Genomic DNA, 20,417 nt, shown 5'->3' on the forward strand with positions numbered 1-20,417 from the left:
CAGTGATGCAGACTATGAGTGTGAAGATGCTTGTCAGGTGAGGAACAAAGCCAGAATGGGTCACGAGAGAAAACATGATGCTTTGCTTGGGCGCTTCATACAGGGTTCAGTTACGTGCTGGGCCCCAAATGGAGTGTTATCAAGTGTACAAAAACACGGACAAGATTTTGTGTGTGTGTGTGTGTGTGTGTGTGTGTCTGTGTGTAGTGTGTGTGGGGGGGGGGGGGGGGAGAGAGGAGGAAAAGCGTATGAAATGGGAGGCTTATGAAACCTGAGGTTCTACTGTACATCTAAAGTCAAGTACAGGCAGACCCCACTTACCACTGGCATTTCTGTGTTACAGAGGCTGGCTAGTGAAAGCAGTTTATCGCTGATTTTCAGTTAGAAGCACTCGGCCAGGAATGGAAGACCTGCCGTTAACTGAGGACTGTCTGTACTTGGAACTGACTTCTCCACAGAAGACATATGGCTTAGGCGATACAACCACCATTAGGGGCATGCATCCGATAGAAGAGAATTCTCTCCAGATTAACAACAAATGATCTATTCAAGCTTGAGTCAGAAAACTTTGAACAGAACAGAATCAATCATCATGCCCCAGTAGGTCACTCTTAATGTAGTTTCCAGAGATGGCCTCTGATCTTTAGTAAGCATAAGGCCTTTCCAAGCCCAGTACAGGCAGTCCCTAGTTATCAACCGGGGTTCCGTTCCTGGAGGTGTACTGATAAGCGAAAACTGCCATTGACCAAAACTTGGTGATTTATGGCGCCAATTACTGGCTATCAGCAGATCATGAAGGATTCGAAACTGTTAACAGATGCCAAATAATTCAGAGTTCATAACAATTTTCGAGACGGAGTCAAGACATGATACCCGCCTTTTGAAGGGTGAAGTTGAAGACAACCGTGCAGACTGTCAATCCCCTTCGTCACTGCTGCAGTGAGAGGGGATGTGGTCTTGAAAAAGAAAACTGGCTGATGATTCTTGCAAGGGCATGTGCATGCTAAATGAGTCAAATGCCTTCTAGAGACCCAAGGTCCCTGTGATGGGAAGAAAGAAGCTTCTCATCCATAGCTGAATCAATTGGGGAGAAGCAATACTACTTATATGAAAGACTAAGGCAAATGTGGACCTATTACGTTTTTCACAGATGAATCAGAGAGAAGTTAACTCTTGCAATTATGATCAGTGAAAAAGTCCCGGCAACGACACTAAACATTGAAGATGGCTCTAATCCCTGGCATGTACAAAGGACTGAAAGTTATTCAACTATATTTCACTGCTACTCGATGAGAAAGTCTGCACTTGCCATAAAAGACTGGAAGTCTTTCAGTCATGAAAACACAGGGATTGTACTGCCTGAAGAACAGGCAAGTGAAGACTGGAAGTCTTTCAGTCATGAAAACAGAGGGATTGTACTGCCTGAAGAACAGAGTCATGTCACTGACTGAAAGTTGGTTCAAGGAGGAACTCTTCTCGTTACCCTGGAAGCAGAGTTACAGTTGAACGAAAATGTCATGGCGGATGACAGGAGGTGTTATGGGAATGCTTCGTATTTGAATCTAAAAGTTTAGGACTTTTTCCCTTGTAGACAAAGTGGAAAATCTCATCGGTTTATTGGTAAAGCAGGAGTAAATTCTGTACTGGATGGTGCGAGACCAATCCCTCCCCCCTCTGTCATTTGTTACTTTTTTCTTCTCTCCTTATATATATAGTTTACATCTGGAATATTGGTAGCTTCACATGCCCAATCATAAACTATTGTCACACCAGTCAAGGGCACATTGTTTATCTTTTCTCTTGCAAAGTAACTGTGAACGTCACATGTGAGTGACTGACCTGGCTGAAAACACAGAGAACATGTCTCAGTTTCTTCCGCTCTTTCCATGGCTGAAGCAGGAAGGACATGTCTGCGAGTACTTTCTTTATAGGGTGAGTTGAGTGAATGACAATGTACATATACAAAACACGTTATATACAGATGAAAATGAAAGGCCAAAACAAATTTTATGGCGTTAAAATGACGAGTTAACTCCTAATTATGCAAGCTGGAAATTCAATCCTTTAAATACAAGACCCCAGCGCTCGATAAAATCTTTTAGTAAGATCAACATGTTATATACAGATGAAAATGAAAGGCCAAAACAAATTTTATGGTGTTAAAATGACGAGTAATCCTAATTATGAAGCTGAAATTCAACCTTTTAAAGACCCCAGCGCTCGATAAAATCTTTCAGTAAGATCAACTTCGTTTATAGGGAGTTTGGAGGCAGCCTTATTCTGGGATAGGTAGTGCAATTCAAGATTATAAAAGGTTATCTCTTATCAAACCTCTACATCTGTATGCTGTAAAGGGTCAACCATACATTGCCTTTGTGTTTCATTGACAGACTATCATTTTAGATGTTAAGAGTATAAAAAATGTCCTTTCAAGTTTCTAAGGTTGCTAGGGTAGGGACAGGAAAGAATACAGCTCTGCCAGGTCTATTTATCCTTTTTAATCTCAGCCTCGAGGTTAATCCCTTGTTTATGACTTTACCCGAGATCTGTCATTTACTGTACTTAAATTTCTAAAGAAACAAAGAGTAAATTTTGGTTGTTCTTACTGATCTTCCATTTTGTGTGTGTGTGTGTTTTTTTTTAATAATAATCACTACTCTTAAAATAGTACCATATTTCATGCCATTTCATTATTATCCATATTGGATTTTAGCAGCTATTTACATATGTACATGTGTATACTAATAATTCCTTTTCAGTCTATATGCACACACACAAACACACATAGATGCAAAGGTTACTCAAGGTCGCATTTAGAAGTAATAAAAACAAAATCCGGGGGGCGAACACTCAACAGAAGACTTACAGACTTCTGTTATACCAGTGGGGTAAACAAAGATGGTAATGAGTCTATTGAGACATCTCTGACCAATGATTTTTGCAATGGCTTGTGCGGAGCACAGGACAAGAACACAAACGAGAACCTAAGTCTGTGATGGCTACACACAGATGTTCATATTAGTATTTAAACCTCAACAGAGGAGAAACAATTCTAAGACGAACAATGTCTCCATGAGAAAGCAGTACTCTGCCCCTCACTCTTCTTTGTAGTCTAAGTTGCCTGGTAGCACATCCCGGGTTGGAATGTTTTCGGCTTACAAATCTATTGAGTGCACTGCAATTACACTCAAGCAGCTTTGTATTAACTGGAACGGGGAAAACTATAACCCTCTTGTTCGGTCACAATGCTGCTTCTGTGGTGTTGTTGCTTAACAATAACACTGGGAGTCTCAAAATCAAAACCATAAACTCTCAGGAGGCCTGAAAGGCTGCACTGAGTTTCAGGATAATTATGAGGAGGTACAGTAGTACCTTGAGATACGAAAGGCTCAACTTATGAAAAACTCGAGATACGAAAGCCAATGCGAAAAATTTTACTGCTCTACATACGAAAAGTTTTCAAAATACGAAAGGTTTCTGAAAGTCCGAGATTCGCCCGGATAACAATTTTGAAACTCGTGCCGCGCGCCGCCATCTTAGTACTAGTAGACTCGCCACCATCCTCCTGCTCTCCCATTGGTTCCTGATGCTAGTCACGACCATGAAATCCTTCTCTCCTATTGGACAGCATCCCTCCCATCATGCATCTTATACGTATGCGTGGTGGCGTACCTATCTCGGCCTCTTCGTACCAACATCTCTATCGTACGCACACGGCTTTCGTTTGGTCCAACGATTTCGTTTAGTAACGTAAATTCGTTAGTGATTTCATTGCAGTATACTATTATCGTGTTGTGCGGAAACTTTATTGTGTTACAGTGTTCCCCCCTTATTTGCGGGGGATGTGTATCAGACACCCCCGCAAATAGTTAAAACCACCACTAAAAATGCTTATATAACTGCCTATCTTGAAAGTTCAGATGCCAAATGTATACCTTTAATAACATCCTACTTCAAATATACCTAAAATTACTAACCTATTACTGCATTAATCTTTGAGGTTATATATTAATATCATTGTAAAGTCATCTTAAAAATTATCTTACTATTAAAAGTATATACCTACAGCAAATAAACAGAGAGAGAGAGAGAGAGAGAGGAGAGAGTAGAGAGAGAGGAGAGAGAGAGAGAGAGACGAGAGAGAGAGAGAGAGAGCGTGAAGTGGCACATCATATATTGACCCTCAAGAGTGAAATATGAATTATTTCTGAGACAGAGAGAATATAATGGAGAGAGAGGAGAGAGAGAGAGAGAGAGAGAGAGAGAGAGAGAGAGAGAGAGAGAGAGAGAGAGAGAGAGAGAGAGAGAGAGAATGTTATTGTTACTGTTTAATCTCATTAAACGTAATATTATTTGTAAACTAGTACTGTATATTATTATTTTACCATAAAATGTAGTAATGTCCTTAAAGATATACTTATACATACACTTCCAGCCCAAACAGAGGGCGAGAGTTACCACTAGCGCATGCTAGTATCTCGTGTGGAGAGAGAGAGAGAGAGAGAGAGAGGGTTGTCCTTATTTAAAAGAGTGAAATGGATAGATTATTGTACTTCTTTAAAATACTATCACATGTGAATTTTGAGATTAGTTATATTATTATGCAAAAATATTAATAATCATACACATGTACCATAGAAATTATCTCATATCAGCAAAAGAGAAAGAGAGAGAGAATTTCAATGATCCGTAGATGGCAACACTGGATATGACAGTTGGAACCCAGCCAACCAAGCTGGCTAAGTGTTCAAAAACAAGACACGGGGTTAAATGCATTTTCTTTTATTCTTACATAATTCTTTTTTTATTATAAACTAATGAATTTATATTATTGCTGTTTACATTAATACTTGATATTTGAAAATTAGTAAATCATCATCCAAAAAAATGACAATTTGTCCAAAATTGCATTTTTCCTAACTATACAAACCTGAGGTCCTTTTACAATAGGAAGGTACTAGCGGCAGCTGGATAGGTCGTAAGCTTTCGAACAAGGGGTTCGGTAGTTAACTGCTTGTCCGACAGGCGCGCGCGCGCGACTGGGAGGTAAACAAATCACTTTTGCTTTTGGCCCAAGCAAAAACTGCAGAGTGAGGGGTGGCATGAGGTGGGGCTATGTGTAAAAGGACCTCAGGTTTGTATAGTTAGGAAAAAATGCAATTTTGGACAAATTGTCATTTGTTCCGACACGGCATACAAACCTTCGGTCCTTCTTGGTGGGAGGAATCTGAGTCTTTTGTGAACAGACTGGTGTTCGCCCAAAACCTTGAAGGAACCTCCCTGGGTCGTAAGAGCGAGGGAGGATCCAAGCCTCTGTCCGATTGATCGGGGTAGGGTGTGCACCGCAGGATCAATGGTCAGACCTCTGGACCCGAGTACTAAGAGAGAGGCAAGCGTATCTCTTCGTACCAGCAATGTAAGAACTTGTTCCTGTACAGGAGCAAATATAAAGTCATGGGTTTGACTCTTGTAGGCATCCACTTCCCCCCCCTTGTAGGAGGAAGTGGTGGATACTCTGCTCCTATCCCTAGTGAAAGTGGGATAGGATGGGGCTCTGTCATATAGCTCACCTGCATCTCGTCCTCATCCAGCGTAGTGACGACCGTGTGGCCCTCTGCCCACAGGTAGAGGAGGAGGAAAAGATGGGAAGAGGGAGCCAGTCATCACTCACTCACACATCCATCCACACAGTCACACAGGACTCGATGCTGTTTCAGCCTGCGAGGGTCTGGGTTAGCTACACAACTTGTTGAGCAGCCACCACGGGTCCCAAGGAAAAGGTATCCAAGGACCTGTGGGCAATATCCCGAAGGTAGAAGGACGTAAAGGTAGTCTGGTTAGACCAGAACCCCTGCCTTCAGGACCTGCGCCACGGAGAAGTTCTTACGAAACGCCAACGAGGGGCCAATACTTCTGACTTCGTGAGCTCTCGGACGGGACGTACGGATGTCGTCACTACCATCAGCCTCATACGGCCTCCTGATGACCTCACGCAGCCAGAATGAAAGAGTGTTCTTAGATATTCTTCTTTCATTGGTTAGCCCGGTGCTAACCGAAGAGGCGTCGACACTCAGGCTGAGGTGTCGTTTTCTTCAGATAGCGCCGTAGCGCCCTCACAGGACAAAGCAGCATCTCCATCCGCATCATTATCGGTGAAGTCCATTAGGGAGGGAATCGTGAAGGACTCGAACCTGTCGTCAGGGACCGACGGTTTCGATGAGTTCGCAACGAAGTTCGGGACGAAATCGAGCGTCACAGATCCCCATCCCCTGGAGTGTCGTTACATCATAGGAAAAGACCATGAAGTTCCCCTACTCTCTTCGCGATGCTAGGGCCAGCAAGAAGAGGGTCTTGAGGGTCAGATACCTGTCTGACGACTCTCGGAGTGGCTCGAACGGCGTCGATGACCTCCTAAGGACGAGAGTCACATCCCACGCAGGGGGCCTGAGTTCCTGGGTGGGCAAGACCTTTCGAAGCTCCTCATAAGTAAGGAGATCTCGAACGAGTTCGAGATGTCCAATCCCCTCAGTTTCAGGACGAGAGCCAGGGCGGCTCTGTATCCTTTGACGTGGGGACTGGAGAGGAGCTTCTCTCGGCGAAGAAAAACGAGGAAATCCGCTACCTGCTGAAGAGTGGCTCTGAGAGGAGATAGACCCGTCTACGACACCAACCACAGAAGACGGCCCACTTCCCTGGTACACAGCTGCAGAGGACTGACGGACGTTTCCAGCCATCTCTGTTGCTGCGCTACGAGGGAAAAAGCCTCTCGTTCGCAAGAGATGGTGGATAACAGCCAGCCGTGAAGACGTAGGGACATGGACTGCTCGGTGGTACCGCTCGACGTGTGGCTGGGCGAGAAGGTTGTGCCAAGGGGGAATCTCTCTCGGTTCTCCTGCGAGAAGAGCCAGCAGGTCCGGATACCAAATGGCCTGTGGCCATTTGGGAGCCACCAGGATCATCCTGAGATTCGGGGTGACCAGTGCTCGACTGATCACCTTGCGAATCAGGCTGAACGGGGGAAAGGCATAGACGAAGAGGTTGTCCCACGGGTGTTGAAGAGCGTCCTCTGCAGCTGCCATGGGTCCGGCACGGCCGAGAAGAAACACCTGGAGCTTCCGTGTTGTGCGGGTGGCGAACAGATCCACGACTGGTCGCCCCCCACACGGTCGAAGAGCCTTTCCGCCACGTCCTGGTGTAGAGACCACTCGGTCCCTATCACCTGATCCCGACGGCTGAGCGTGTCTGCTACTACATTCCTCTTCCCTGGAATGTAGCGTGCCGACAGCTCTATGAGTGTGCCTCGGAGGCCCACTCGTTGCACCTGCCGAGTCAAACTGGTACAACGGGAGAGACACAGGCCCCCCTGTTGTTGACGTAGGCCACTACCGTGGTGTTGTCGCACATCAACACCACTGAGTGTCCCATCAAGCGGTCCTGGAACTCTTGGAGAGCGAGGAACGCTGCCTTGAGTTCCAGTACATTGATGTGAAGGTGCTTGTCGTTCTCGTCCCACACTCCTGAAGTCAGCAACTCCTCCAGGTGTGCGCCCCATCCCTCGGTCGATGCGTCTGAGAACAGCTGCATGTCCGGGGGGGGAGTGCGCAGAGGCACTCCTCTTAAGAGGTTTCTGTCGTCCAGCCACCAGGCTAGGTCCTGCCTCACCTCTGGTGTCAGTGACACGGAAAGCTTGGGGGATCCGTCGCCTGTGACCAACTCTCCTTTAGTCTCCACTGAAGAGACCGCAGGTGAAGACGCCCGTGAGGGACTAACTTCTCGAGTGACGACAGGTGTCCGATCACGACTTGCCATCGCTGAGCTACCTGTTCCTGCCGAGACAGGAACTGGTTGGCTGCCTCCCTGAATCTGCTGATCCGCGAGTCTGCGGGGAAGACTCGCCCTGCTACCGTGTCGATCAGCATACCCAGGTACTTCATCCTCTGGTTGGGCTCGAGATCGGACCTTTTTGAAGTTCACAACGATCCCCAGATCGCGACAGGAACTCGAGCAGTCGATCCCTGTCCTGTAGCAACTGCGAGCGGGAGCTCGCCAGGACTAACCAATCGTCGAGATACCTCATCAGACGTATCCCGTGCGAATGGGCCCAAGCAGACACCAGAGTGAACACTCGCTGTGAACACCTGTGGGCGGCGGTGAAAGACCGAAACAAAGTGCCCTGAACTGGTACACCGTCCCGTCGAGGATGAAGCGGAGGTACTTTCTGGAGGACTGATGAATGGGTATTTGGAAATACGCATCCTTCAAGTCACTGAAAGCATGAAATCGTTCTCCCTGATGGAGTCGAGCACTGAACGTGCCGTCTCCATCGTGAACCTGGGTCTGGCGAACAAAACCGGTTCAAAGGAGAGAGATCTATCACCGGGCGCCAGCCTCCCGTAGACTTTTCCACCAGGAAGAGTCGACTGTAAAAGCCTGGTGACTGATCCGTGACGATTTCTACAGCTCTCTTGCTCAGCATGGTCTTGATCTCCTGTCTCAATGCTACGTCCTTCGATGACCTGGAACGTACGACTGCTGTTGGACCGGGTTGGAGGTGAGGGGTGGCCGAGATTCGAAGGGTAATAGATATCTCCCGAAGGACATCTACAATCCAGGTCTCGGCGCCGGTAGCGCTGCCAAGTTGCCCAAATGGCTGGCCAGGCACCCCCCCACTTCCGGCAGCAGGTGAGGGGGAACGCCGCGTCCCTAGCATTTCCCCCCTTTCTTCGACTTCTTCCCAGAGCCTCCACGGGAGGAGGAGGGCTGGGAGGAGGGCTGGTTACGGCTCCCTTAGTAGAAGTCGAAGAAGACAGTCTTTCCCCGGGGCGTTCGACGCCGCTACCGTCTTAGCCACCGCGGAAGCGCTAGCCGAGTTTCTTAGACTTGGCCGCAGTCCGAGGCTGCCCAGAAGCCTTCGAGACTGCCTGGTGAACCAGACGGTCACTGTCGTCAGTGCGCCGTCTGTCCACCGCAGCGTCCACCATCTCTCCTGGGAAGAGAGATGTGGAACTCCGTAGAGGTCCGTTGCGAAGACCCAACGCCGCTTCACGCCCGGCCGCCCTGGAAACCCGAGTCAGGACAGCGTCCCTTCGTCGGAGAACCAGGTTGGCCCACAGGTTCACCGTCTGGTGGGCAAGGAAGGAGATGGCTCTTCCTCCAGACTGGCAAAGTCTCCTAAAGGCCGAGTCATCTTCGGGAGAAATTCCCCCGGAGTTGGCTGCGACCTTAGATACTGTGAGGGACCACAGATCTAGCCAGGAGACGGCCTGGAAAGCTGCCATGGCAGTAGATTCCAGGCCGAGTGCCTCTTGCTGCGAGAACCATAGGTTCTCGGACAGGAGCTGCTGCAGAGACACACCCGGAGTCAGCCTGGCTAACTCCGGGTTCACCTGTTTGGGCGGCATCGGATCCTCGGATGGCACGTAAAAACGCCGCTGTCGCAGCAGAGGAGGTGGAAGCAGCTTGCTCGACCTGCCAGACTTGAGAGAACCGTCTTGTCCGGAGACAAGCGATTCCACTGGTCCAGCACTGAGTCTGCAAGCTCAGAACGCGGCAAACCCACCGCGGTCTGGGTTCCTCTTCGGCCCCAGAACGACTCGAGCCGGGACGTGGGCTCGGATGGTGGGAGCGGCGATCCTTCGAGGTCGAGTTGTGCTGACGAATCAGCGCAATAACCTCGGCAAGTTCCTCTGGATCTCAGGAGTAACTGCGTCCTGCGGAGTCGGACCATCCAGTCCCTCAAACAGGAGCATCTCGAGACCCTCCTCCCTCGAGGGGTAGGAACAGCGACAGACCCCTCTCGGTCTCCTCCAACCACCTGTGCGTACGACCTGGCTGGTCCGAGAAACGTGCCTGGTACGTATGACGACGTGGTGGGATCCTGAGCGCACCCCTCACGATCACTCCTCAATACCTCGCCCCTCCCGGTTGTAACCCGAGGAGGTTGAAGGTATGGGAGAGGCAGACCTGACGCTCCCTCCTCGCTCGTGGCAGAAACCAGTGGGCTTGGAAGACTGCAGGCGATCGCCAAACCCGCGGGGTGGTGGCGATCGAGCTGCAGGCCTAGTCGAGCCGTCTCGCTGTGGAGAACGGCTGGACCGAGAACAGCGGCCCCCGGTCTCGTGTGTCAGAGGAGCTGGTGCTGGTCGCGTACCCGATCGCTCTCTGTGAGAGTGACGGTCAGGCGACCGGCGAGCTCCACTGTCACGGTGAGACCGGTGCGTATCCTCACGGCGCGTCACGTCGCTGGTACCAGCCGTGGCTGGTGCCGGCGGAAGGGGGGCGGGGGGACCTCTTCCCAGCCTCAGCCCGTGGCGGTCATGGACCGTCACGTCCGCCCGGGTAGCCAGCTGCTCGCCGCGAGAGCGAGAGCTGGTAGGTGAGAGTCGCGTGAGCGGCTGTCACCAGTCTTCCGCTCCGTGCCGTGAACCTGACGCTGAGCTGGCTCAGAGGTCTGTTGGTTCCTAGCTGCACGGTCGCTGTTAGGCGACCGTACACTCGGTACCTCTCACGAACGAGAGGCCGAGACGGATTCTGCTGCCGTGGACCGAACCACTAACAGCAGGTGAGGAAGTGCCGGTGTTAGCCGGCACTCCTCTGGTCCCCGTAGTCTTCTTCCTTGCGGAAGAAGAGACGGGTCCTGCTCCCGAAGGAGCAGGGTGACCAGCGGAAGAACCCCCCGTCTCACCAGAGCGAGACGGGCCCTTAGAAGTTCCCGAAGGAGACTTATTTAGGGGGGGGGGGAGGCGACTTCTTCTTCTTAGGCGGGGGGAGCCTAGAAGAAGAAGGGGAAGAGGTGACGACGACGACGACGACGAAGAAGACGATGAAGACGACGACGACACCTTCCTCCTCTTCTTCTCTTCTTCGTCAACCTCCTCAGGACCGATGTCAAATCTGTCATCAGGGCGGAGTGGGGCTGCTGTTGCCGAAGCAACAGGGCCGGACGCACCTGTACCGAACAGATCAGCATCGGGAGCAGCGGAGCCAGGAACAGGAACAACGTCAGCAGGTGCAGGCACACAGGCAACGGCAGTCGATACGGCGAGGAGCAGGAACAGGAAACGGCGCAGTGATCATCAACGTCACGTCCGTGAACAGCGGCGGGCAGGTACGGCAGGTACGGAGGTACGGCAGGCTGTGCAGGCGGTCCAGATGGACGGACCAGCGGCACAGACATCCTTGGTACTGGTGGGAGGTCAGGGGCGAGCTCTTCGGGCACACGAAGTCCGGTCGCGGCAGCACGGCAAACCCAGGTGGCGGCATCACACTCCCCGAGGTACGGCGACTGGCCCCTGCACCGATGTGGTAGGTGTTACAGAGACGCGTGCGGGGTGTACACCAGGTGAGGAGGTGAAGCGTAGCGGGTGTTGTAAGGGTCGTCGGTGGTCGTATCCGTCGCATGGGTGACCGCCACGGAGCCAGCGAGATTGGTAGAGCAGCCCCTGGACACTCGGCACGCCCTGCAGCCCCAACGATGCCCACACCTGTCCGAGGTCGTCCTTCGCGGCAACCGCACCTGAGGAGGCAAAGTCGGGTGATTAGGAGGATCTCTACCCGCTCGCGCGAAGACGAACGGATAGAGGACCCAGAGTACAACTCGACGTAGGGTATCTAGCGCCCTCCTCCACACTCGACAAGTCAGGTGAGGAGAAGGACCTAGAAACCCCCCCCGAAAGAAGGGAAGGCGCCAGACGGGAAGTTGAGCGGGCGGCAGGAAGAAGACGAAGTGTCCGTAACCAAAGGAGTCGCGGGAGAGCTTTCCGACGACTCCTTTGCAGGCCTTCGCTTCTTCCTGCCCTCATACAAAGTCCACTGCGCCTCTGACCAATTATTACAAACTTACATGGCTCGGCTCGGGTGCATTCACGCCCCCGACACGAGCGCACAAAATATGAGGGTCAATCTTCGGGAATGAGCGGAAAATTTCGCATTACGCCCTTCGGTACCCGGGCATAGTCTCCGTGGGGTAGCGAGGCAGAGGGGATTCCCATCATTGACCAATAAATCACAATTAAAGAGAGAAATGATTGTACTACAATGATTCTTTCATACACAAACACAAACCATATACTCAGGAAAGCAAACGACGAGAAGTGGGCAGAGAGCGTCGAACACACACGTCCACTCGCTGTGAGGCCGAAAGCAAAAGTGATTTGTTTACCTCCCAGTCGCGCGCGCGCGCCTGTCGGACAAGCAGTTAACTACCGAACCCCTTGTTCGAAAGCTTACGAACTATCCAGCTGCCGCTAGTACCTTCCTATTGTAAAAGGACCGAAGGTTTGTATGCCGTGTCGGAACAAACATACATTGCTTAGAGAGAGAGAGAGAGAGAGAGAGAGAGAGAGAGAGAGAGAGAGAGAGAGAGAGAGAGAGAGATTATCGTGGTATTTGTAAAATACTTTCACATATGATTTTTGTAATTACAGTTATTATTATTATTATTATTTGAAAATATTAATAAACATATTACGCATATATGTACCATAAAAATCTCTCATCTCAGTAAAAGAGAGAGAGAGAGAGAGAGAGAGAGAGCGAGAGAGAGAGAGAGAATTATTATCTTTAGTGATATCATTTAAACTTATTAAACTTACTAATACAGTTAATCAAAATTAAAATATTTGAAAATAGTAAATCATTTTTTGTATCATAAAAATGTATTTAGTCATGAAAATAAACATCAAAATACACTAATTAGTGATTATCTTTGTCGGAAAAATCCGCGAATGGGTGAGTCCGTCCGCGAATAATTTCTAGATAGGTTCCAAAGAAAAATCCGCGAATGTGTGAGTCCGGGAATCCGGAGAACGCGAATACGGGGGGAACACTGTACAGAAAAACATCCATGCTTCGGCAAAAAATCCCTTTGGAAGAGCAGATGTTTTCACCCACCAGACAGGGGTGAAAACATCCACTGAACTGGTTTGTTCACGCGAATGCGTGCGAGTTAAGGTATGTTGAACGAGCTATTGAGAAGCAGGAAAATGCAATATCCTGCCATGCATCCATCTTCTCCAAGATCGAAACCTCACGTGAAGAGGACTGCACAGAGCACTTACTCTCAAGACACTCCTGCCGTTCTGTCTGGAGAGACAGGTACGTCTACACTGAACCTGTAGCAATACTAATGTTAGCGTTTACAGTCAGGTGTGGGCCACTGTATGACTTGTCCCATTCTGCCGCCCTGCACCAGAATTGGGACGGTGAGAGGTTTCTCCGGCACCGATTTTGGGCTCCACAATCCTCTAGAGTTCTGTAAATTTGGAGTACCACGCGAACGAGCCCTCCCCCGACGCAGCACTAATTTTAGAGGTGGAACCCATAGCTCTAGTGGTAGGAGAATGAACCAAAGTTTGTGCTTCTGTGGCTCCCCTGACAGACTACCCAGGGGTAAGCATAATTGGTACTGATCCCAAACGATTAGGAGAGCCTATAGGAGAATCAACTGCTTCCTCTGTGCAAGGAGGCAGACTTTCAAAGTCCCAATGAGGGGCTTCTTAGGGGAAGGAGAGCTCGTCTTCTTCTTAGACCGATGAAGTCTAAAGAAAAGAAAGGAGATGAGGCCGCATAAGACTATGACACCTTTTCTCGACTACTAGAGTGTATGACGAGGTGATTCAAGGATTGATCTTGAAATACCAACATTTACTACAAATTTTTCTGATTCCCCCTTCACTACCCGACTTAGGACGAACATGACACAAAACTTCGTCCTTTAAACAAAAAGTTTCCTTACACATATCCTCGAGATCATCATCCAGCTCACATTCAAAAATTCGGGTTAGTGTCTCATCCTCTCTCTGCAACTTGACTAGCTCATCCTTATCCAAACCGTTAGAGCCTAATTCATCACTGTAACTAGTACAGTAATACTTTGGGTTACGAACCGATTAGTATACGAATTTTTTAACTTACGAAGTGACGCCCTCATTCTGGAATACGAATTTCACTTGGAATACGAATGCGCGAATTTCTATCATGGGAGGCCACCTGCTTTGTTTACATCGGACATCGGATGAGCGTGGGATCTGCGAACGCATTTTTTTCGGCCAAAAAACTTAACGAGGTCACGTGACTTATCCTCCCACGCTTCCCTTGACCCGTTTTAAACCATAACTCTTTCACTATCTCGCTGGCGAACGCATTTTTTTGTTTTTTCGGCTAAAAACTTAACGAGGGTCACGTGACTTCCTCCCACGCATCCCTTGACCCGTTTTTAAACATAACTCTTTCACTATCTCGCTGGATGTTAAGATTGAACGCATCTGTCCGTGTACGCTCTCAAATTTGTTTAGTGATTTGCGCACGTGTTGTGTTTCCGTGATAGTGCTTATACATTACTATTACCCAAATACTAAAGACAAATGGCTCCCAGATGACGAAGGCAAGCAGCAAGAAGGAAAGCATAAGAAAGAAGGAGATGATTACAGTCGAAATGAAGAAGGAAATTATCCAAAAAAGCATGATAAAGGCGAGCGAGTGAAAGACATTGCAGCATTCTTCAAGTGGTCGCAATCAACGATCTGCACCATTTTGAAGAAAAAGGAAGAAATTAAAGCCAGTAAAGCATCAAAAGGTGTCACAGTATTGACGAAACAACGGCCTTATATTCTCGACGATGTAGAAAATTTGCTCATGTTTGGATAAACGAGAAGCAGCTGGCAGGAGATTCCGTAAGTGAGAGCATCATTTGCGAAAAGGCTCGTAAGATCTACGAAGATTTGAGTAAAAATGAGCCAGGCACATCAGCAGACAGTGAAAAAGACAGTTTTAAGGCGAGCCGTGGCTGGTTCGAGAATTTTAAGAGAAGGACTGGCATCCACAGTGTTGTTCGCCATGGTGAGGCTGCAAGCTCAGATACGAAGGCGGCAGAGGCTTACGTAAAAGAGTTTAAAAGCTCGTGGATTCCGAGAAATACCTCCCCCAACAAGTCTTCAATTGCGACGAGACAGGGTTATTCTGGAAGAAGATGCCCAGGAGGACGTTCATTACGGCAGAAGAGAAGGCACTTCCCTGGTCACAAGCCCATGAAAGACCGTCTAACCCTACTGTTTTGTGCTAATGCAAGCGGGGATTGCAAGGTTAAGCCTCTCCTCGCGTATCACTCGGAAAATCCACACGCCTTTAAGAAAAAACAACGTGCAGAAGAAGCTGTTGCACGTTATGTGGCGGTCTAATACAAAGGCTTGGGTGACAAGGATCTGTTCGTCGAGTGGATGAACGAGGTTTTGGTCCCGAGGTGAAGAAGTATCTCCGGGAGAAGGACCTCCCATTCAAAGCCTTACTTGTGATGGACAATGCTCCTGCCCATCCTCCATCCGTTGAAGAGGACTTACTGGACGAATTCAAGTTCATTAAAGTCAAGTCTTGCCCGCCAACACCACTCCAATACTCCCAGCCATGGACCAGCAAGTTATCGCCAATTTCAAGAAATTGTATACGAAGGCTATGTTCCAGCGCTGCTTTGAGATGACGGAAGGCACAACCATACCCTCAGAGTTTGGAAGGATCACTACTCTGTTTACAACTGCCTCAATCTGATTGACAAAGCCTGGCAGGGAATCACCAGGAGAACCCTCAATTCTGCATGGAAGAAACTGTGGCCCGACTGCGTTGCTGAACGAGATTTTGAGGGGTTCGAAACCGTCGAGAAGGGGGCAGTTGAAGACGAGATTGTATCCTTGGGCATGTCCTTAGGGCTGGAGGTTGACACGGACGACATCAAGGACCTCCTGACTGAGCATGGGCAGCAGCTGAACGACCGACCGAGCTGGTGAGGCTACCAAAGGAGCCAACAGAGACAGGTAACGGAGGAGATCTCATCTTGAGGAGGAGGGGGAAGACGCTGCACAGTCGCTTCCTTCGAGCGAGATCAAGGATTTTTTTGAAACACTGGGAAATTGTGAAAAGTTTTATCGAGAAAAATCACCCGAATAAGGCTGCGTCAGGGTGTGCAACAAATTTGTTTATCGATAGGGGGTGGGGGTGGGTCATTTCTATAAAATTTTAAAGAACAGGCAAAAGCAAGCCTCCATAGAAAAATATTTTTTCAAAATTGTGAAAGACGACACAGTGTCGCGTAAGTGTAAAATTAGTGATTGTATGAACGGTGCTCTCTAGAGAAAGAACCAGAAAGTCTTCCAGAAGTGTTCACGGAGGGAGATTTCCCCCCCAAAGCCATAACCCTCTCCTCCTCACCCTTCCCCTCCTCCCGTCTCCGTCAAGCCAGCAGCCACACTCGCCAAAGGTAAAGTTCAGGTTTACTGTGCATGCATATTAAATCTAGTGTTTATATTTAATTTCATTCTTCAATTTTATAATTTTATGTAATTCCTACACGAATTTTCAACCTTAGTGAACAAAAATAAATGGAAAAAATATGAATTGAATTGGTCATTCATGTCGGGTGGAACGCATTATTTGCTTTTTATAACATTCTTATGGGAAAATCCATTTAGGTTACGAATTTTTTAGGTTACGAAGCAGGTTCTGGAACGGATTAAATTCGTAACCCAAGGTATTACTGTACTAGATACTGATACATTTACTACGTTACTCTCGACAGCTACGCCTTCCGTTTGGCTATCACTGTCAACGATAGAGTTAGGTCTCTCAGCCACACACATGCCAAGATCAACCTCGCTACCTCTATCACACTCGTTCGAATCCACGAACTCACTCACGTTCGAATCCAAGAACTTACCCTTGTTCGAATCCATGAACTTACTCACGTTCGAATCCACGAACTTATTATGACTGTAGTCTACGTCTGTATCTAAACCCGACCTAGTTACTACCATTTCAGGCACTGGAATATTCCTCACAACAGGATTTACATTCTTGGGATAAAGATAGTCGTACCAACAATAATGTCAATGCCATCGACGGGCAAACTGTCCACAACTGCAAGTTTTACTTCTCCTGACACTACCTGACTTTCTAAATTCAACTTCAACAAAGGACAAAGAACACAAGTGTTAGGAAATCCACCTTACATGACTTTCTCTTCCATATTGATTTCTGCCCTGTTCAGCACACACTCACTTCTGATCAGTAAGACAGCAGCGCCTGTGTCTCGAAGCAAGACTACTTCTCTCGAATCTACTCCTCCAAGAGAGGAAACTACGCCTTCTGACAGAAATTCACCAAAAACTTTCCTAGTTTCTCTCATCACATCATCCCTACTTGACGAAAGGTTAACTACAGACACTGGTTTCTTACCGTCTTTCCTTTCTACGGCACAATTTCTTGCTAAATGCCCTTTCCCATTACATCAGAAACAAGTTAATTCTGAGCCACTTGATGCCACTTTACTCTTACAAACCTTAAGACGTATGACCAGGTTTTCCGCATGTATAACAGGAATAGTCACTTTTACTCGTATTGCTATTACTAGGACTGAAACCTTTACTGCTTTGTACTCTACCAGACGAAGGATCGTTTCGTTTCTTACTAACACTCAAATTATGAGTTAGACTATATTCCTCAGCTAGCCTAGTTGCTCCTGCAAAAGATACTTCTCGCCTATCCTCTATATAAAGTTTAATCTCAGGGGATACGTTATCTTGAAGTTTTCTAACAACACTAAGTTCTTCAAACTATCAAAATCCTCAACTTTAGCAGAAGTTAACCAATAAAAAAACAGCCTTTCTAACTTCTTACCGTATTCTACATACGTAATATTTACATCCTTTCTTAAATTTCTAAATTTCTTACGGTACGCCTCCGGTACTAACCTATACGTGCTAAGAACAGTTTCTTTCACGATATCGTAATTATCACAATCCTCCTTAGACATGCAACTATACACAGTAAGTGCCCTACCACTCAAAACTGACTTCAAATATAAAGTCCACATTTCTTTAGGAGAACCTACTCGTTCCATTAACTTCTCAAAACATTAAATATGTCGTAACATCTTCCTGATTAACAGGAGAATCTTCAGAAGAAAACATTTCTGGGCTATCCCAGAAACTCTAATTAGCCTCCTTTACCACCTTAGTCAGCATCTGAGGGGTGAAAGAAATATCTACTGCAGACCTTTTCAGTGGTCTGGAATTATCAACAAAGGGTCATTGGCGTCGTTTCTCAGGACTTGACACATCCAAGCTTGAAGAAAGAAGATGACCACTGTCCAAGATGCCTTTTCAACGGGTGTCTTTCACCACCTGGTAATCATTAATAGGTGTGATTGAGGGGCTGACTGCCTGTGGGCAGATCCCACTGGCCTTGCTTGGGAATCCGGTATGACATCTCCCAGGTGTGGGGGAGTATGTCAGGGACCTTTGCCTAAGAGAATCATCGGGACGGACAGCCTACTCCATGAACATTTAATTTTTTCTTTATCAAGAAGAATGCACATTGACTTCCCTGAGCCATAGCGTTAGCCAAGAGCTTAAACTTCACTTTAAGACCGGCAATGGCACTGGGTCTGGAAGCAAGGGAGCTGGGAATAGGATTAGGCAGTACAGAGCAGAGACTGGGTTTGGGCGACAAAACAGATAACGGCAACTCCTATCTTTCTCTTATTTGGAAAGGTAAGATGACAAAACCCGCCATTTTCTTTCATCCCAGTCTACACACTCATTACAAATCAATTCTGGAGAGCAAACTTGACCCCATCTAGTACAAATTGTATGAGAATCGTACCTAGAAGAAGTCAACCGTGAATGGCAGCCTTTGCTGCAATAACGGACAGTTGACACTCCTGAGTCAGACATCGTCTAGATGAAAAAATAAAAGTGTCTAATGACCTAAACTGGTCCAAAGTACTGTTAATTAAAGCCTGACTAGCTAACATGTGCCGAATGGCTATGAAAAAGAATTGCAGTACTTCACCTAAGGTACTGCAAACATTCGGTAAATAACGAAATCCAAATTTCAGTAGTTGTTATTTACAACCTTTGTGGGGAGCCAGCAGAAATAAATTGAGCTCTTTTGCTGTATTGTTTCCCTTCTACCCCAATAGTGGAAGGGGCTATCTACCTACACCAAAACAAAAGAATTGCTAATGGGATTTTCAAATTTTAGCTGCCGGTACTTACAAATTCTTAGTTATGTATATAATTACTTTGTAACTTACTTACATAAAAACAAAATTCTGAACTCATGAAAAATTATGCATAAGGTAAGTGCCATGAAAGCAAACTAAGTGCTATGAAAGAATGAGGTAAGATACTTAAAAAATGAAGCTATTGACCATAGGATTGGTAAATGGTATTTGGACCTCAATCAATACGAGCCTGGTACAATTGGGATTTCTGTTACAGCAGCAATCTGCCATTACCCATCTATTACCCATCTGCCATTACATGGATATGTAATGTAGTTTTTATGACCTAATTCTCTGTAAATTAATTTTTCAAGCCTGTACTCTTTCCCTTTGTTACTGAAATGAAAATATAATAAATCCTTCATAACTGACATTGATTGGGAAAAGTTTTATATTTGTATTTACTCATAAGTTACTTAGTTCCCTAAATTACTACTCACAAGAAATTCATACATATAACAAAATGTATAGCCTTAATATATTAGCTAATAAATATTGAAACAACCCCCTAAAACAAAATCTGATGTTACAAACAATTTTAAAGACTCTGGTGTGAGACAACACACAAAATACCAGATACCTTATATTCCTAACTTTATAATGAATTACACATGTATGTAATAAATCCCTCTATCAAATATACTAACCTTATCCTTCTGTTTGGCTTCATCATTCTTAAATCTCTTCAAAGTCCCTAAAAGTGCACCAAACATTCGACGGTTCCTGGAAAAATTCATGAAGAAAACTAGATGCTCCAACAAACAGTAAAACTACTTGCCTCTAGTGTTGCATTACCATATACAGTACTTCTTTGATATTTCATTTTTTCTTCCTATCCTATATTAAAACACTTTAAAAAATATATACCTGTCGCGGGATGCTCTGTCTTTAGTGAGCTCCGCAGCAGCTTCCGTCCGAGACTTGAAATCTACCTGGGGTCGAGCAACTGACGAAGCCAGGGATGGCTGGTAAAGAAATAAAAGTTTACTTTTTATCATATCAACACTAAATTACTCTTTGCGGCTGTGTGAAAAAAAAAGGGTGGGGGTTAATTATTCTTCATTTACCAATTTTTCAAGTATCATAAGTTCAATCTATCCAAGATACTGTAATATTTCTTGAATTATATGGACCTGAGGTTAGAAACTTCTTGGAAAGTACCTGACATTGCTGTTACAATTGTCACAGGCATTAATCTTTCACTATTTGACGACATTATACCAAAGGCAAGATGAAATGTACATGAACATTGACTAATCGAATAACAAACACAACAGGCACTGTATGATTAAATACTACTTCTAGGACCCAATTTTCAGTTATTTCTGTATACAGTGGAAGTACCTTCAAGATGCACAGTAGGCAG

The 20,417-nt window shown here is 46.7% G+C and overlaps 1 protein-coding gene across 2 annotated transcripts in view; it reads right to left on the reverse strand.

Moving 5' to 3' along the window:
* LOC135202410 (pinin-like) overlaps positions 1 to 20,417 on the reverse strand; it is a 161,650-nt gene that overhangs the window by 65,900 nt on the left and 75,333 nt on the right. For both annotated transcript variants that reach the window (XM_064231804.1, XM_064231805.1), the window contains 2 exons: positions 19,919 to 20,016; positions 19,699 to 19,774 (listed from right to left, as the gene is read on the reverse strand). In XM_064231804.1, the coding sequence (XP_064087874.1) occupies positions 19,699 to 19,774; positions 19,919 to 20,016 (174 nt within the window). The remainder of the gene's footprint in view (positions 1 to 19,698; positions 19,775 to 19,918; positions 20,017 to 20,417) is intronic.

The sequence above is a fragment of the Macrobrachium nipponense genome, chromosome 30 (genome assembly GCF_015104395.2).
Source record: "Macrobrachium nipponense isolate FS-2020 chromosome 30, ASM1510439v2, whole genome shotgun sequence".
Classification (NCBI taxonomy): domain Eukaryota; kingdom Metazoa; phylum Arthropoda; class Malacostraca; order Decapoda; family Palaemonidae; genus Macrobrachium; species Macrobrachium nipponense.